Consider the following 19031-nt stretch of genomic DNA (forward strand, 5'->3'; position numbering starts at 1 on the left):
ATTCACCTCCATTTTCTCCATTTTTGGTTTTTCAGCTGACATGTTTTACAGAAATGTCCGTGGTGGGGAGGAGAACAAAACCTTTGGATACCAAATTTGCTATGGAGCCCTCTGAAGAGTTGTAGTATGCACTAACAAACTTTAAAACTGATATCTCATTTCTTTCTAAGTCATTCTATGAACTTATTGATCGACCCATGCAGTGTCAAATACTATTCATCCCATTTCTCCAAACCCTCCCCCTTTTACATAAACAAAGTAAATCAAACAGAAAAAAAACAAAAGAAACAAACTTTTAAAATGGACAGAACGAATCAGTGATCACTACTTCCACACATATATCTTAATGCATATAGTTCCAAGAATGATTTCCATAGTACCTGGAATTTGCCATCAGTTTCTCTTTTAAACTAAGTCATGGAGATCACTCCTTAGCATACTTTAAAATGTTTTAAAAGCAAAAGTAGCCAGCCAAAGGTTTTTCAAACAAGTTGGGCAAGTTTGATAATTAAATTACCATAAACAGCTTTGGGTTACTGTTTTCATTTTGTTTTTAATTCCAGCTGGTATTTTTATGCATTGCTTTTTCCCAGCCCAGTTTTCCAAACATTTTTTAAAAAGAATTTGGGCACCAACTATACAAAGCTGCAAAAGGAAGAAGTTCTAAACATGGGTGTGCGTTTCGTTTTGGATACAAAATGTTTTGTGCCCAAAACAGGCTATTCTGGCTGTTTTGTAGCCAAAACAAAACACTCAATGCTCAAAACAGAAAATTTTGTAGACGAAACCAAACGTCCCAGTTTCGGATACAAAATGTTTTGTTGTTTCGGCTGTTTTGGAACTCCATTTTGCAATCGCAAAAAGTCTTTCTCCTTCAGTCTCCATTTTGAGTTTTGACATCTGGTTGAATTTTCGGCCCTTCAGGCCTGCAGATTGGCCAGCAAAAGCATGGGCTGATCTGCTGGCAATTGCCTCCTTATTCCTTTTAAGGAAATTTAAGGGTAAAATTTACCCTCATTGGCCAGTGGGGCAGTGTGTATTTAACTGTTGTTTCATACTGTTGTGTGCAGATCAGTTGCATTTCTGGGGAGATGTGGATGTGCATGACCTTTGGAAATCTGCCTGGTTCTTTGCAAAGCTCTGCTGTTGCTGTTGATGTGCAATGTTGATGGTATTTGTGGATTTGGGGCAGAAAGGGGGCTTTGGGGGCAGAAGAGTGGGTCAGGTGGTAGTGCCCCACTGGGTGCCTGCTGCCACCCATATTCCAAAGGAATTGGGGAAAGGGCTGATTTTTAAAGAATTTCTGATGTTTACATGTCTTGGGGGCAGATTTGGGGCAGAAAGGGGGCCTGAGGGGCAAAACAGTGGGTTGGGTGGCAGTGCCCCAAAGGGTGCCTGCCACAACCCAGATTCCAAAGGAATAGGGCAAAGGGCTGATTTCTTAGGAATTGTTGAAGTTTACACATCTTTAAGGTTTTCCCCCCTAGGGAATAATGGAGGTTTAAGCAGCCCCATAAATCCACCTGGAGGGCACTGCAGTGGCTGGGAGCGAGTGGTGGTGAAGTGCACATAGAGTGCCAATCACCCCCATGGGTTGCTAACCCATGGGGTGCTGGGTTCTGTTGTTTCTGAGGTGTTCTGAGTGTAGATTCTCTGGTAGCATATGAGATTTTCAATGACAAAGTATTAATACACTCTCCGCCAAGTGCAGTTATGGGGCTGCTGAAACCTTCATCATTCGCTATGGGGAAGAACTTTAAAGATTTAAAGAAGAACTTTAAAACTTTAAAACTCCATTAAATCTTTAAAAATCAGCCCTCTGCCCAATTCCTTTGAAATAATTCTGGCAGCTTCCTTGCCCACACTGGGCACTACCACCCACCCTACTCTGCTCTGGGCCACCCCTTCCCCCCTGACATGAAGCTCTACTTTTGCTGAAACCTCCATTCTTCCTTATGGGAAAAACCATAAACTTCAAAAATTCACGAAAAATCAGCCCTTTGCCCAATTCCTCTGAAATTTGGATGGTAGCTTCCACCCATTGGGCACTACCACCCCCACCCACTAGTTTTTCCCTGAGGCTGTTTTTTAAAATCCAAAACATTTCAGATTCAGATTTTGTCATTTCAAACAAAGAACAAAATGGAGGTGTTTCGGATTGGCTGATTTTGAACAAAGAACAAAATGGGGTTTTCAATTTTGGATTCGGGCCAAAAACAAAATAGGAACACACACACACACACACACACACACACACACACACACACACACACACACCTAGTTCTAACAGCCTGGGGCTTGAAAGGCAAGAGGCACTGCTAATGTGTATTGGAAGTATAGGCATTTGCTTGTACCTGAATGAATTCTTCTGCCTTTGTTATTCATTCCATCCATTAGCTGCTGAAAGGATTGCTGCAGATTGCAGAGAACTAATACTTTGCAGGCAACTCCAGCCTGGGAGGGAATGAACCCCAATTGGTGGGTGAATCAATGGACAGAGCCCTGGGATCTCTAGGTTACCTGATTTAGGGATGTGCGAACAGGTTTAATTCCAAACAGACTGAACCCTCCAGCCTGCTTTGGGGTTTCTAAGTAAATAAACAGAGGCCTGCAGAAGAGGGGGGACCTACACACACACACACACACACACACACACACACACACACACACACACATACACACACACACAGCTGGGGCAGCGCTCCCTGGAGGGGGTGAGTAAATTTTTTAAAAAATTAAAATCGTGGGAAACCCCACCACCACCACCAAAACAATCAAACTGAACTTGGGGGAGTTTGGGGTGCCAAAACCAAACATGCCCGGTCTGGTTCATACTCAACCTGAAGTGGGCAACCCAATTTTGTGCACACCCCTAGCTTGCATCCTCAAACCAAAAGGCTGAAAGAAAGGCCAACACGTAATGACACTGGCAAACTAGAGCTAAATGTCTGACTCTGTCTGTGCCTGGTTTTTGCAGACAACATGTAAGCAGCAAGCAGGCAGAAGGGAGCGCTGTGCAACTACCAGCATTGGTAATGCACAAAAAACTAAAAGGCCGAAGTTGATAGTGCATTTGCACTACTAGACACTACTGTAGGTATGCCCATGTGTGGGGCTGCCTTATTATGATTCAGACCATTGGTTGTTCTATGTCTGTATTTTCTAAAATGACCGGCAAGGTTTTAGGCAGCCCTGCCCTTCGCCCACCAGCCCCCGTCTGGGACCTCCACAGGCAAACCTTGTACTCTACCATTATGCTGCAGCCCCATCCTAGTCCAGATGCCACCGCATGGCATGCAAAATGCCACCTCCGAATTAGAGCAGGCCGTGAAAGAATTGCCCCAGAGATTGCTTCTCAACACTTTGGGGTCACTGTACGCACATGATTGGGAACAGTTGGGCCATACACACTATTAAAAGGTGCTTCTGGGACTCTTAAGGCTCTGCTTAATGAACTAACCTTTATTTGTTTTCTTAGGAACTTGTTAGATGCATTGAGTTTCGATGCTTCAACCTGGAAAGACAGAATTTTTAGAACATCTTACCCTGATTTTTGATTAGTAAACATTTTAGCATTTTGGTCATGGTTTACTTCTTCAGAACAACAAACTAATAATACCACGATATTTGTAATATTGGTCCTCTTATTTTTGCTCTGTTGAAACTCTCAGAAACCCTTTTTGTTCAAGGCTCCAGAGCTCCGTTAGGCTTGTATAATTCTCCAGAGCATTAAAAATAATAATCACCTTTTGAGGTTATTTGCTTATGCTTCATTTTGTCTGAGCTGCGATTAGTGGCTGACATCTTTATGCCTGAAGCACTGGCACTTTGTGCAATGTGCTGGTGCTGCAGACAGGATCAACTCATTCATCAGTGGTAAGTGGGGGGGGGGAGGCAGCAAGGGGGCTGGAAAGTATGATTTTGACTACCTCCCTTTCCCCCAGAAGCACTCTGTCATGCAAAAATACGTCTCTAAGGGTGATGCCAGCCTTCAGAGACGTATTTTGGGTGCCACAGAACACTCTACTGAAAGAAGGGGAGGTTTGCTGCAATGCCACCCCCACCCTCCCAAGCAGTAATGCTTTGTTAGTTAGGAAATCAGTCAATGACCAGAAATCAGATAAAAAATTAATTACATTTTGAGGGGCAATTTTAAAAAGTAAAGCAGTATGATAACCTGCACCCAATAGCTAATTTAGGAATTCTTTCTTGTGGTAGCAAGCATGACTTGTCCCCATAGCTAAGCAGGGTCTGCCCTGGTTGCATCTGAATGGGAGACTTGATGTGTGAGCACTGCAAGATATTCCCCTCAGGGGATGGAGCCGCTCTGGGAAGAGGTTCTAGGCTCCAAGTTCCTTCCCTGGCATCTCCAAGATAGGGCTGAGAGAGATTCCTGCCTGCAACCTTGGAGAAGCCGCTGCCAGTCTGTGAAGACAATACTGAGCTAGATGGACCAATGGTCTGACTCAGTAAATGGCAGTTTCCTATGTTCCTATGAATCGTTAAAAGCATCATTAAAAAAAAAAGTCTTCTTCAATATTCACTAGGTTCCATGACTAAGAGCTCTAAAGCACAGTCTTTTAGGGTATCTAGAAATTTGGTCTCTTTCTCGTGAACATGAATTACACATTCTATGGGGGTAACTGAAGTCACCCATTAATACAATGCTCCCAGTCCATTTCCACGCCCAATTCAAAGTGTTAGTTTTAACCTTTAAAGCCCTAAGTGGAGTGGGAACAGGTTACCTGAAAGTGCACCTTGCCTCTTATGTCCCGACTCATATCTTAAGATCTTCTTGGGAGGCCCTGCAGGTGGCTACTAGGGAGAGGCCTTTTTGGTGGTGGCTTTTAAAAACTGATTTTAAAGTTGATTTTAAAAAGTATTTAAAATGTTTTATATTGTATTTTGGGATGTGTCCATGTGTGTGTTGTGATTTGTTGTGTTTTAATGTTGTGTTGTGAGTCACCCAGAGCACAATTTGTTATGATGAGGCTAACAAATAAAGTTTATTAATTATTAATTATTGTTAATTATTATTAATTGATGATAATGAAAATGATGATATTAGGCTGCCTATCTGATTTCTTTCTCCATCTCAAGATCATTCTCAGTACTTCAGTCAGGGCTACTTGGTTTCATTCATACATTCTGTTCCTCTGTGTACATGCATATCTAGCCAGGGGGTGGGGAGCAGCATGCTGGATGGGCAGGAATGAGTTGCATCACTTACACCTCTCCACCTGACAGACTGGCATGCCATCCTTTCTAGCTGAACAGCTTGGAGAACAGGGAAATGTGGGCTGCTTTATTCTTTATATAGCACCAAAAGCATACTTCCTACTGTATGAACACATGGCAGGCCATTAATATTTTCCACCTGCATATCTGACTTATTACATCTATATATTTATTTCTCCTAGATGTACCCGTCACTAATCCCATCCATGGCAGCTCTCATGAGAGCAGCTGCCTGGGGGATGGCGACGGGGACGAGGAAACAATGGTGGCGGGCCAGGCCAGCTGCCAGAAACAGGAGGCTGTGGCAAGCGAGGCTGGATGCCAGGAGCAGGCAGCAGGCCGGCGGGGCTGCTGGGAATTGGTGGGTGGGTGGGTGGGAGGAGGTGGCGGGCCAGTTTTCCGGTCAGCCCGCCAGGCAGAAAGCACCAGGTGGGGGGCGGGGAGAAGAAGTTGGCTGCTTCTGCAAGTGGGTGGGCAGTTGGCCAGTGGGAGCAGGAGGCGGCCGCCCAGCCGGGCTGCCGGGAATTGGCGGGTGGGCCGGAGGAGGTGGTGGGCCGGTGGGCCAGTCTCCCAGCCAGAAAGCACCGGGCTGGGGCGGGTAGTGGTGGAGAAAAAGCGGGCCAGGTACGGGGGAGAAGCTGGCAGCGGAGCCCAGCTAGTATGCAATATTTTGTGTGTACCCATGAGAATTTAACATATGATGTAGCCCTGAATCAACAGCAGGAGACAAGATTGTGTGCCAGCTGTGACAGCTGATGGACCCACTTGGGAGAGGATTCACACCCTTTCCTTTGAGATAGATCCAGTGCTTGGTCCCTCCCAGCCAATATTTCAGAATGCTGAATTTATTGCACTCTGTTTCAGCTCAGACTGTAAAGGGCTGGTAGCAAAGGGGACATTCTGGGGCAGAAAAATTAGGGGGAGTTCTTGTTTCATGCTTTTATGGAATCAGACAAATTCAAAAAATCTGGTATCATAATCTTGAAGCATCTTAATTAGAACCACCCCAAATTGTTATTAATCCATCTTCTACTCCACTTCCTGATAAAGCTCTCAAAGCAACTTTAAAAGCATAAAACAAAATAAAGGTAAAGGTAAAGTGTGCTATCAAGTCGGTGTCAACTCCTAGCAACTACAGAGCCCTGTGGTTGTCTCTGGTAGAAATACAGGAGGGGTTTACCATTGCCATCTCCCACACAGTATGAGATGATGCCTTACAGCATCTTCCTATATCACTGCTGCCTGATATAGGTGTTTCCCATAGTCTGGGAAACATACCAGTGAGGATTTGAACCAACAACATCTGGCTTGCTAGTCAAGTAATTTCCCTGGCTGCTGCGCCATTAGGTGGCTATAAAACAAAATACAAACACACAATTGGAACCAACTGGAAAATAAAACCGGAAACATCACCCAAACCTTAATGAAGGAAGATTATACCTTTGATGTGCCTTTTCATTACTCTTGGATCCTACCTCTAATTCTTTAACAGTCTTCTCCTTGATGTTTGCAATGCCAGCAAAAACCATGGTGTCTTTAATTTCTTTTTCCTTTGCTTTAATCTCCTCCCACTTGATGAGAATTTGACATCTCAGAGAGGCAAGCCGCTCACCACTGGAAAGAGGTGTCTCACCTTCCACTAAGTGGTCAGATTCTTTTTCTGCAAGTGAAAAGAAATAATTACTTGCAAAAGAATGTCAACAATTGACAAAACAGAAGAGAAAAGGAGTGAATTAGCTTGCAATCAAATTCAGCCAGTTACTGTTGCTGGTGACTATTTTATGTTTCTTTTTAGATTGTGAGCCCTTTAGGGACAGGGTTCCATCTTATTTGTTTGTTATTTCTCTGTGTAAACCGCCCTGAGCCATTTTTGGAAAGGCAGTATAGAAATATGATGATGATGATGATGATGATGATGATGATGATGATGATGAAGAAGAAGAAGAAGGACAAGTAAAGAACCGAGCAGAAAAATTGAAAAATAAGCCACTGCAAGGTCAATATTTGCACAATATAACCAGAAAATCAAACATCACCAAGACCTGGCAGTGGCTTAAGAATGGCAACTTGAAGAAAGAGACAGAGGGTTTAATACTGGCTGCACAAGAACAGGCACTAAGAACAAATGCAATAAGAGCAAAAGTCGAAAAATCAACAACAAACAGCAAGTGCCGCCTTTGTAAAGAAGCAGATGAAACAGTGGACCACCTAATCAGCTGTTGTCAAAAGATTGCACAGACTGACTACAAACAAAGGCATGACAAGGTAGCAGGGATGATACACTGGAACATCTGCAAAAAATACAAGCTACCTGTAGCCAAAAATTGGTGGGACCATAAAATTGAAAAAGTTGAAGAAAATGAAGATGTAAAAATATTATGGAACTTCCGACTACAGAAAAACATCTTCCACACAATACACCAGATATAACTGTAGTCGAGAAGAAAGAAAAACAAGTTAAAATAATCGACATAGCAATACCAGGGGATAGCAGAATAGAAGAAAAAGAAATAGAAAAAATCACAAAATATAATGTTCTACAAATTGAAATTGAAAGGCTGTGGCAGAAGAAGACCAAAATAATCCCAGTAGCAATTGGCGCCCTGGGTGCAGTTCCAAAAGACCTTGAAGAGCACCTCAACACCATAGGGGCCACAGAAATCACCATCAGCCAATTACAAAAAGTAACTTTACTGGGAACAGCCTATATTTTGCGACAATATCTATTATAATAACAACATCAATAATAAAATTCAGCCATCCCAGGTCCTTGGAAAGGACTCGATGTCTGGATAAAACAAACCAGTCAATAACACCTGTCTGACTGTGTAGACAAGAAATGATAATGATAGTGATAATGATAATGATAATGATACTATCTCAGTAGCATTACAGGACTGCAGTGTAGGGCTTAACAGGTCTTCCATATGATGTATGAGATGTAATACTTTATATAACATGTCAATAAAGTCATCCAAACCTGATGCTATTACTCACCAGATACATCTGAAGTAGACTGGCTCACCCACAGTTCCATTTCTAGCTCATTTCTGAGTCTAAAATTTAAAAGAAAGAGAGAAGAAAACCCTCTTATAAATTCCTGTCCAGTACTGTTTTTCAGTCTTGTACAATACAAATCAGACCCAAGTAAAAGTAGAGCGTATCCTTGTTGAGACTTATGTGTATATACACTTTGACTTTGTTCCTGCCACTGATGTATTGTATAGTATATCTGTGTATAGGCTTGTGGTTGAGTTTAGAACGTTTGTGTCAATCATCATTGCCCCCACACCCACAGGCACGGTGCAATAAAAAACACAAGTACTTGGGAAGAAAGGGCCACAAGATTATTAATGAATCAAATAAATCAGATGGTGGCAAGAAGAAACAACTCTGCCCCCAGCACTGCGGGCCTAACGAAGACTGGAGTCAGACTCTAGTCTTGTCCTTCTTGACCCTTTGGGTGACACATTCTGGCTTGGAGCCTGAAAACAGGGCATGTTGTTTCCCACTCCTCTACACAGGTCTGGGACCCTGGCCCTTTTGTGGACTTCACCCCAACAAGCTGCACAGCCTTCGAAATGATGAAGCCCAGGAAGCAGATATGGGTGCCAACCACATCCATGAGCCATGAAGCTACCCAGGATAAGCTACCCAGGTTTTCCTCCTACCTTGCTTCTACACAATCACTACTACCCAGGTTTTCCCTCTAATCTTGCTTCCACACAACCAAAAACTGGGAGCACACACAGCTCTCAAATCTGGGTAGAACACCGTTTTTGATTGTGTGAATGACCTCACAGTAGTCAAGTTTGGTCCTTAGATGGTGAGAGAAGACTTAGTTCTGTAGTGGGCTGCTTGGGGAAGTTTATAGTCATTACATATCAAACATGGCTGGCTGGCTTGCTTCATTAAGCCCTGCTAGCTCTGGAGACTCAGCCATGAAGTGGGTTTTTCCATTTCTGATTGGGAATATCCACACAGAAATCCAAATGCACTTGTGAATGCCAGTCACTGAAACAAGTCCCTTGATTTTTCAGTCATGTGTCCACATGATCATTTTAGTTTCAGAACAACCCCAGGAGATTTCAGAAAGAAATCTAAGACGCCTGCAGCAGGGATCCAAAATTACTATAAAAGGTCTGCTGACATAGTTCTGAGGACATGGGTAACTCATTAAAAATAAAGTGTGCTGTCAAGTCGATTTAGACTCCTGGTGCCCAAAGAGCTCTGTGGTTTTCTTTTGGCAGAATACAGGAGGGGTCTACCATTGCCTCCTCCCACGCAGTATGAGATGGTGCCTTTCAGCATCTTCCTATATTGCTGTTGCCCAATATAGTACCAGCAGGGATTCAAACCGGCAACCTTCTGCTTGTTAGTCAAGCATTTCCCTGCTGCGCCACTTAAGGTGATGGCAGACATGCAAAAAGCAAGTTATCAAATGTTCATATTGCTTTTCATGAAGAAAAGGCCAATGAGATATAGAATTGATAATGAGGTATTGAGGTTGGACTCATCACAGTTAAGGAATAAATCTCATTGAATTCAGTGCAATTTACTTCCATGCATAGGATTGAGCTTTACAACCATAATTGTAAGCATAATTACAGAGAATAAGTTCCTTTTGACTCAGTGCAGCTCACTTCTGAGTAAGGATGCTTAGGATTGCACAGCTACAACCTGCACACATTTGTAAATCCCAGTGAATGTAAATGAGATTTAAGTAGCATAATTATCTGTAAAACTGCAACCCAAGACACTACACCCATTCCACTACATAAAAATAAAGAAATTTGTGTTATGCTAAGGGGATCACAATATAAGTGAGAAAGTAAAATGAGTGAGCGTATTTGATGCACATAGGCACCAAAACCATCTTTTTATATGCCCTGGTCATTTGTTTCTGCTCCCCAAGTGCTGAGCCCAGGTTGAAGGATTGCTTTCTCCCACAGGAATCTGCCTGCAGGTTGAGGAGGGGAGCTGGTCAAGTGGTAGCAAGCATGAATTGTTTCCTTTCTAAGGAAAGTATGCCTTGGTTTGCATTTGGATGAGAGACTACATGTGAGTGCTGTAAGATATTTACCTTAGAGGATGGAGCCATAGCTCAGCAGAAGTGCATCTGCATGCTTGCGTGCAAAAGGTCCTAAGTTCACTCCCTGGCATCTCCAGATAGAGAGACTTCTGCTTGTAGTCTTGGAGAGCCATTGCCAGTTAATGTAGACAATACTGAGCTAGACAGACCAATAATCTAACTCATTATAAGGCAGAGATGTGCAGAACGTTTCATGGTTGGAACATTCTGATATGAAACAGGCTTTTGAGGGTTCCAAGCTTGGAAGAGAACACCCATCAAATGAAGGGCCTGTGCTGAACTCAGAACAAAATAGCCTGTTTCAAATTGGAACATTCCGAGCATTCTGAGCACCATTTTGGAATCCAAAATGGCACTCTTCTGGCCCCTGCACATGTGCAGCAGTCATTGCATGGTCAGCACCATGTGTGCACAGAGGTCAGAAGAGCACCATTATGAATTCCTAAATAGCACTCGGAATGTTCCGAAGTGGAATGGGGTCATTCCATTGGAATGACCAGCTCGAACAGTTGTTCAGATGGTACGTTCCGTGGATTTAGCTTTCTGTTCTTAACTCAGAACAGAACGCTAAATCCATTCCATGCACTTCCCTAGTATAAGGGAGCTTCCTATGTTTCTAAGATGTTTTTCTGAGGCTCTTCTCCAGATTCTCCTCCTTTCAAAAGTTCAATGGGTAGTGACCAGAAAAAAGCTTTTTAGTGGTGGTGCCCCATGTATGGAGCTTTGTCCTTATGAAGGGTCATCTGGCACATCCTTTAATGTTTATTTAGTGCCAGGTGAAGATCTCTTTATTTACCCATACTTTTTAAATCATTGGGAAGTAGTTTTAACCTCTGCTATTTGTTTGGTTTAATGATCTTCTGTTTAAATTTGTTTTAGCTCTGATCTGTGGTTTATTTTATCTTTGTATTCTGTAAGCTGTTTGAAAATTGTGGAGGATAAACAAGAGAAACGGGCCACAGAAATCATGGTAGAATGGTGGAGTTTTCTAGTGAACTGTTTATGTGCCAAAATCGACTTCAAGACACTCGCTTGTTTTCTGGAGCATTAAGTGGTCTTCTCCCCCTCCAAGAATACAGAAGTATATTGTATAAACATTTCACACTTACACAACTTACTCTTCATTTCTCTCTAAGGCCCATTTGGATTTCTTTACAAGAAGCTGTATTTCATGCCTGGCCTCTTCAATTTCATGAGTCTTCACTGTCCTCTTCTCCATGCCTTTGACTTCATTCTGTAAGGTCTATTTTGTTGTAGAGACACACAACACATTGGGGCATGCCACCAAGACAGAAAGACAAAAGCACAGCTGCTGCTTCTATTTTGCTTCACTGGAGTGACAGGACAAATCTTGTCTTTGTATTGTATTGACATTCATTTTGGTGGCAAGTCTTAATACAGCTAATGTAAAGCTACCATGAGAAATCTTCATAGAGAGAAATTAGTTATTATTTATGCCACCCACCTCTTAAAATGGATAGAATGAGGGCCATTTCACATGTGCATATCACTTGATGACAGCACTTGATGATTCATAGCTGAATATTTGAACTGACTCTCCATCTATAATACTAGGATAATAATACTAGCCTACCTTATAGAGTTGTGATGGTACTACAGATTAGTGTTATAACAGAGCCCCATTCACATGTTATGTTCAACACATGTGCAATCCGTTTAGTGTACACACACACAGAGCCGTATGCATGAATATTTATTTGCACATTATGTCCAGCACATGTATAATAGTAGATGTCATTATCTAACTCTAATCTAACATTATGCTGCATCTACATACATATGTATACATGTGTCTATTTGAAAGACTGTACATGAGTTGATTTTTAAAGTGAACCTGGGTACAGGACTCCTCAAATGTAGGGTACAGATAGTGAGTGTGTGTGTGTGTGTGTGTGTGTGTGTGTGAAACATCATGTCTGAAAAATTGTTTGTGCATATGTATACACTGTACATAGATTGTATTTTCATTGACCGCAATGGAACTGTTAGACCTGGACCTCAGGGCACAAGTCCGAGGCCCTGGCCACCCTACCCTCCTGGAGGGCCCCAGCAGCCCGCCTGCCAGCAGCCAGTGCTATGCAGCAGCCAGCACGAGCTCCACAATGCCTCCTCTCAGTAGCCTGGCTGGCCAACAGGAAGCTTTCCCCCTGCTTGCCAAAGGCAGGTTGCTGCTCCCCCTGCACCCAACAATCAGCTGTTTGGCACGTGGGCAGGGCTGGCATGGGCCTCTGTCTGCCTCCTGGCTCTGCAGCAGCATGGGCTGGCAGGATGAGCAGCAGCAGAGGCTGAGCGTAAAGGAGATAGAGGGACCAGAACTAGCTGCCCCAGACTTCTTCAAGCCCTCTGCCCTCCAGCTCTCATCACTGCCCCTTTTTTTTCTTTGCATACCTCATCCTCGGAGACATCCAGAAGGTCTATGTGAGAGACTAAGAGGCTGGTGTGGGTTACCTCCCCCCTGCTTTGTATATTTCTGAGAGGGTTTGGCCTATGGCTTTAATATCAGGCACACATGTCGAGAAGAGTGGGAGGGCTCTGCATATTTGATTTGAAGTGGACTTGTCAATTCAATGATTTTAATGCATTTTTGAATTTTTAAAAAATTCAAAAAAAAGTCCTATAAGTTGCTTGTTACATGGCAAAAAATTACAAAAACATCTGAAATGGAAGCCCCCACTTGGACCGTCCCTCCAACCCCATGTGGAGGAATCTGCCTTCACAACAAGGGTAAAACACTCCCCTTTTTTGCCCCACCCATTAGATCTTCTGGAATGACTTGGCATAGGGCTTTGATATTGGGACATGGTGAGGGGACTCTGTGTATTTAATTTGAAGTGGATCAGTTAAGGAAATGATTTTTAAATTTTAATTTTTAAAAATTTCAAAATAAATATACATCCTATAAGTGGCTTGTTCTTGTGTATTTAGTATGATGTGGATTGGTCAATGCATTGATTTTTAATGAATTTTTATTTTATTTTTTTAAACTACTACTTACACTTTTGCAATCTCAAGTTATGATGCTACGTGCACTGGGAATAATGCAAATAGTGTTGTGACATGTGATTGTGCAGGAGTAAGTAGTCATGGAAGAGCCCTGTTGTACAGCATCACAGGAATGTTTGACACCCGCAGTAGTACAAGTGGTTCTGAACCACCTGTGTTACACTGCACACCATGTAAGCCAAGGTCACTAGTATAACTGTAATGTAATTACAAAAAAAATATTTAAAAATCCCCTCACAAATGCACTATATCCAAGCAAGTTTGTGATCCTAGTGTGTGTTTGAACAGTGGAGCAAGGAACACATACTAAGTCTCAGTTGGTTTGTCAATGGTCTAGAAGGTACATGAATCCATTGGTTGCATTGCCTTTTTTTGCAAGTGCACTGTAACCCAGACTTGTAAGTTTGTGATAAATGATAACCAAGATGTGTGGATTCTCTGGGACTTTCGTCTCCCCTCCACCCACTACTGCACTCTGGCCCTGTGAATTAGTGGTGAATTATCAAGGGGGTGTGCGGATCTTTCAGCTATTCAGGAGGTGGGAGGGGCTGGCTGAGGCAGAGTGCTCTAAGGGCCACTGCCTCAGTCTATGTCTGCCTTCCTGTTCCTGCCTGACCACACCAATGGGAATCTAACTCTCTCCCACAAGCACAGATGCACTAATATATCCCAGTGGCTCAAGAATGCTGTGTGGAACCATGGTGTGTGTGTGTGTGTGTGTGTAGGATGCTTATTTTGCAAAGGGATCCCCCATAAGCCTACTAAGTCCAGGCTTCAAAATTACCTAGCTGCACCACTGATTGACCGTAATGTATGAATAAGTCTGTAGTAACAATGTCTTGGGCCCAGAAAATCCTATTGGCACTCTTGAACAGGGGATACCTGGCAGATGAATGATGCATGGCCTTAAGAGTTATGCACTATATTATATAGAATGGCCCTTTATTTCTAGAATAAAGAACAGCCCTTTACCATAAGGAATCTCTGGAAGAGGCCTAGACAAAATTACAGATTGCTGCAAACTAGAAGCAATAAGATTACCCTGTATTGCATTGTAGGCAGAGAATCCAGCAGGATCACCATGTAGAGCTCATATTCATTCTGTAAATTATCGTGAAACAATAGTGTTAGATAGCAGCTATTCTTCCTCATTCTCTCAGAATAAGAATCTGGAAAAGTCTCACTTCTCTGGCTTCTCTTTCAAAGACGAAGTTTCCTGTAAGCTGCACTGAAGTCATTAGAAGCACCTGGCAAACTGTGATTAAATTAACAGGGTTCAAAAATAATTTTACAGCTGCCAACTCATTAAAGAATTTGCATTTTATTAATCATATGGCTTTTACTTGATTAATTGGTAAATTATTCAATTATATTTAAATTATGTGCATATTACCGAAACTTTGAGATAGGTGCTTGTGGAGGAAAGGCTTTAAAACACTATATTGTCCAACTAACTTTTTCATGGACTTCACGTAATTGTTTATGCAGATGCAGCAGAAGCCAATATATTAGAAAATGGACTCCTACAGAATCTAACTGTGCAGTCTGCACCTGGAGAAGAGAGCTGGTCTTGCAGTAGTGAACATGAAATGTCCTCTTTGCTAAACAAGGCCCACCCTGCTTTGCATTTGGATGGGTGACTACATGTGAACACTATCTACTGTCCGATATTCCTCTGAGGGGGTGGGGCTATAGCTCAGTGGTAGAGCATCCACTTGCATGCAGAAGGCCTACCTAGGTCTACCCACTGATATCTCCAGGTAAGGCTGGGAGAGACTCTTGCCTGACACCTTGGAGAGCTGCTGCCAATCAGTTGAGGCAACACCAAGCTAGATGGACCAGTCATCTGACTCAGTATAAGGCAGCTTCTTATGTTTTTATGTAACTATTTGCATTCAACATTATTATTTTTATTTATTTTATTATTTATTTATCAAATTTATATCCCACCCAAACTTACATCTCTGGGCGGCCAATAACAATTAAAACACATATAAAAGTTTTTAAAATACAATAATTTAAAAACCACCACATTAAACAAACAGTATTTAGCCAGAGATGGGGAGGATCGTAACTGAGCAGGGAGCACATTCCACCATCTTGGGGCAGCAGCCGAGAAGGCGCGTCTCTGTGTGACCACCAAACGAGTTGGCGGTAACTGGTGACGGACCTCCTCAGATCACCTCAATGGGCAGTGGAGTTCATAGCGAAGAAGACTCTCTCTTAAATACTCAGGACCGAAGCCGTTTCGGGCTTAATCATCATCATCATCATCATCATCATCATCATCATCATCATCATCATAATTCGATTTCTATACTGCCCTTCCAAAAATGGCTCAGGGCGGTTTACAAAGAGAAATAACAAATAAGATGGCTCCCTGTCCCCAAAGGGCTCACATTCTAAAAAGAAACATAAGACACACACCAGCAACAGTCACTGGAAGTACTGTGCTGGGGGTGGATAGGGCCAGTTACTCTCCCCCTGCTAAATAAAGAGAATCACCACGGTAAAAGGTGCCTCTTTGCCCAGTTAGCAGGGGTTATAACTTATAACTAGCACTTTGTATTTTGCCCAGAAACCTATTGGCAGCCAGTGTAACTCCATCAGCAAAGGAGTAATGTGGTCTCTCCGAGATGACCCAGAGACCAACCTGGCTGCCGCATTCTGAACCAACTGAAGTTTCCGGACTATGTACAAAGGCAGACCCACATAGAGCGCATTACAGAAGTCAAGTCTGGAGGTTACCAACAAATGTACCACTGTTTTGAGGTCACTGATCTTGAGAAACGGGTGCAGCTGGCATATCAGCCGAAGCTGATAGAAAGCACCCCTGGCCACTGCCTCAACCTGAGAAACCAAGGAGAGGTGTGGACCCAGGAATACTCCCAGAAAGGTGAGGTCATGTGAGCTATGCAAACCCATGACACATTTGCTGACTCAGCAGAAAAAACTTCTGAGGTGTGAATTCTCATTCTATCATAGCAAATGAGATTTTTTTCAATTAAACAACTCTCATGACCCCACTTTCACTTTTTCACACTTTCCTTTACTATGAATAATATGAGGAAGTAATCAATTTAGCACACTTCACCTTATGAAGACAAACCTCATAAATTCACCAAAATTCACCCCTCTGCCCAATCACTCTGAAATTGGGGATGGGTGGTAGCCTCCACCCATTAGGCACTATCTACCAGCCCACCCCACTCCTTTGGGGCAGATCCACTTATTGCCCCCAATCTGCCCCAAAGACACCCAAACTTCAAATATTCCCAAAAAATCAGCCCTCTGCCCAATCCCCCTGAAATTGGGGTGGTAGCCTCCACCCATTAGGCACTACCACCCCACCCAACTCTTTTGGGGCAGATCCACTTTCTGCCCCCAAACTGCCCCAAAGTCACTAAAACTTCAAAAATTCTCAAAAAATCAGCCCTTTGTCCAATCTCCCTGAAATTGGGGTGGTAGCCTGAACCCATTAGGCACTACCACTCCACCCCACTCCTTTTTCCCAGATCCCATGCTATGCCCCCAAACTGCCCCAAAGTCACTAAAACTTAAAAAATTCGCCAAAAATCAGCCCTTTGCCCAATCCCCCTGGAATTGGGGTGGTAGAATCCACCCATTGGGCACTACCACCCCACCCCAAAATTTTGCCCCTGGGCCCCTTTTTACCCACCTGAATTGATTCAGATTCAGATTCGGATTAAATCTGAATCCGAACCGAATCAAGGGCGATTCGAGTGACCCAGATTCGGGCACAACACAGAACAGGGGTGATTCGGTCCGGGTCTGAGCCGAATCACCCGAAAACCCGAATTGCACACCCCTACCCAGCATACATTGACACAGCACACATACTTTCACTTCCTTCAATATGTCACCAAATATTAAGGAGCTGTTGCAGATATCTTCAAACACATCACCAACAGCCTGCAAGCGGTTATAATGTGGACGACTGCAGTCACAGATATTCCGGAGTGCCTGAAAGGAAATCAGACTCATTCAAAATACTTATTCAGACATATTGCCTGCATTTTAAATGTGCTACAACCCTAGGCCTTTAATATTATATATTTTAAAAGTTAGTATATTCTAGCCAAGTTGTAGATCAAAGCAAGCTAGCTAGTACCCTACCAGCGAAAGAGGTACATGTACATATAGACACCATTCGCACGTAACGGGAAACTGGAGTTGAAGGGGCCAGAGGTTGCCAAACCTGTATGTCTGAATGTGTGAAACTCTGGTCCCGTACAGAGAGAGACTTGAGGTTTTGCTCTCCAAACTCTAATTGGAACCCTTTAGATTTAGGGCGTTTCACTCATCCTACCCAAGGTTAACCGCCGCCCACGGTACATCCAAATGTGGAACTGCAGGCTGGGCTGTCTGACTCTGGGGTTGAGGGAGGAAGCCCCTCTCTCTGGCTATAATTGGCTGTGCAGGCTGTTCTTCATGCAAGAAGGAAGCCCGCACAGCCAGTTCCCACTCCTCTCTGGTCTTCCTGACTTCAGAGAGTATCCTTTCCATTACATTTGAATGCAGACAAGAGAGTTGGGTGGAAGGAGCGGAATCATGGGTCCATTGGACTGAATACCTTTTCTGGAGAGGTGGCCATAGATTGGGTACAAAACTAGCAATATAGCCTGACTTGTTTACAGCAGTAACATAACATATTCAGGTATTTTTGTAATTTTCACTTCACATTTTAGCCGGATGGTTTTGTTGATAAACATTTGGTTGAAGAATAAGAAGTTTTTGAATGCCAGCACAGATGCCACCCCAGGTTACTTGAGAGGCTTCAGAATATGCTGCACTGATCTTAGAAACAACATATGCTCCCCTTCTTTCAAAATGGTGGGGGGCGAGGAGAGACAGAGACAGAGGATGAATTCAGTAACTGGTTTTCTTCCTACACTTTATATTACGTTTTCCACTGCATGATAAGAATAGAGTGGAATTAGTATACAGGAAGGGGGCTTCTATGTAATGGATATAATTGCAATTTTTGCTTCAAGCTAAGATTTTGGAGTTTGCCTAAAATATGGTAGCTCTCGAGTCCACTACACTTTGAACATCTCCAGACAATCCAATTCTTCAGATTTCTGTATAATAAATGCAAAATTAATTTAGCATCTGTGGACATGGTTGTTGAATAAATTCATCCTAGTTTATCAAGAGAAGCATCGCCTGAGAAGCCTAGCCAGAGAAATTTTAAATCTCTGTCTTCTAATAGACAAACTATTATGGGATCCAGCTCCCATGTTCCAGCTGAGGTGGCCCCTCCATTCTGGACTGCCACCACAGAGCTACCTCGGGACCATTTTGCTCTGAGGGGAGGAGTGAAGAAAGAAGTGATAAAGCCTAAAGGGCTCAGCATATGAAGTTCTAAATATGTGGCTTGATGCATGGTTTTTTAAATTGAAGCTTTTATGTAAACTGCTTTGGGTGGTTTCCCTGAAAAGTGGTATAGAAATGCCAAAAATAAATAAATAAATAGAAAGAAAGAAAGAAAGAAAGAAAGAAAGAAAGAAAGAAAGAAAGAAAGAAAGAAAGAAAGAAAGAAAGAAAGAGATTCTATTGAGCTGAATACATTAAAAGATGACTTTCCCACAGCACAGGGGTTTCCCCCCCCTCCATTTTTCAGCAATTAACATATGTTGATGCCTGTGTGTGTGTG

At 42.9% G+C, this 19031-nt stretch overlaps 1 protein-coding gene across 6 annotated transcripts in view; it reads right to left on the minus strand.

The window, feature by feature from the left end:
• The window catches only part of C1H6orf118 (chromosome 1 C6orf118 homolog), a 42469-nt gene that overhangs the window by 14512 nt on the left and 8926 nt on the right, over positions 1 to 19031 (minus strand). For all 6 annotated transcript variants that reach the window (XM_053295895.1, XM_053295886.1, XM_053295858.1 and 3 more), the window contains 6 exons: positions 17216 to 17338; positions 14396 to 14455; positions 11449 to 11573; positions 8236 to 8294; positions 6714 to 6898; positions 3461 to 3514 (listed from right to left, as the gene is read on the minus strand). In XM_053295895.1, coding sequence (XP_053151870.1) covers positions 3461 to 3514; positions 6714 to 6898; positions 8236 to 8294; positions 11449 to 11573; positions 14396 to 14455; positions 17216 to 17338 — 606 coding nt within the window. The remainder of the gene's footprint in view (positions 1 to 3460; positions 3515 to 6713; positions 6899 to 8235; positions 8295 to 11448; positions 11574 to 14395; positions 14456 to 17215; positions 17339 to 19031) is intronic.

The sequence above is a fragment of the Hemicordylus capensis genome, chromosome 1 (genome assembly GCF_027244095.1).
Source record: "Hemicordylus capensis ecotype Gifberg chromosome 1, rHemCap1.1.pri, whole genome shotgun sequence".
In the NCBI taxonomy this organism is placed as follows: domain Eukaryota; kingdom Metazoa; phylum Chordata; class Lepidosauria; order Squamata; family Cordylidae; genus Hemicordylus; species Hemicordylus capensis.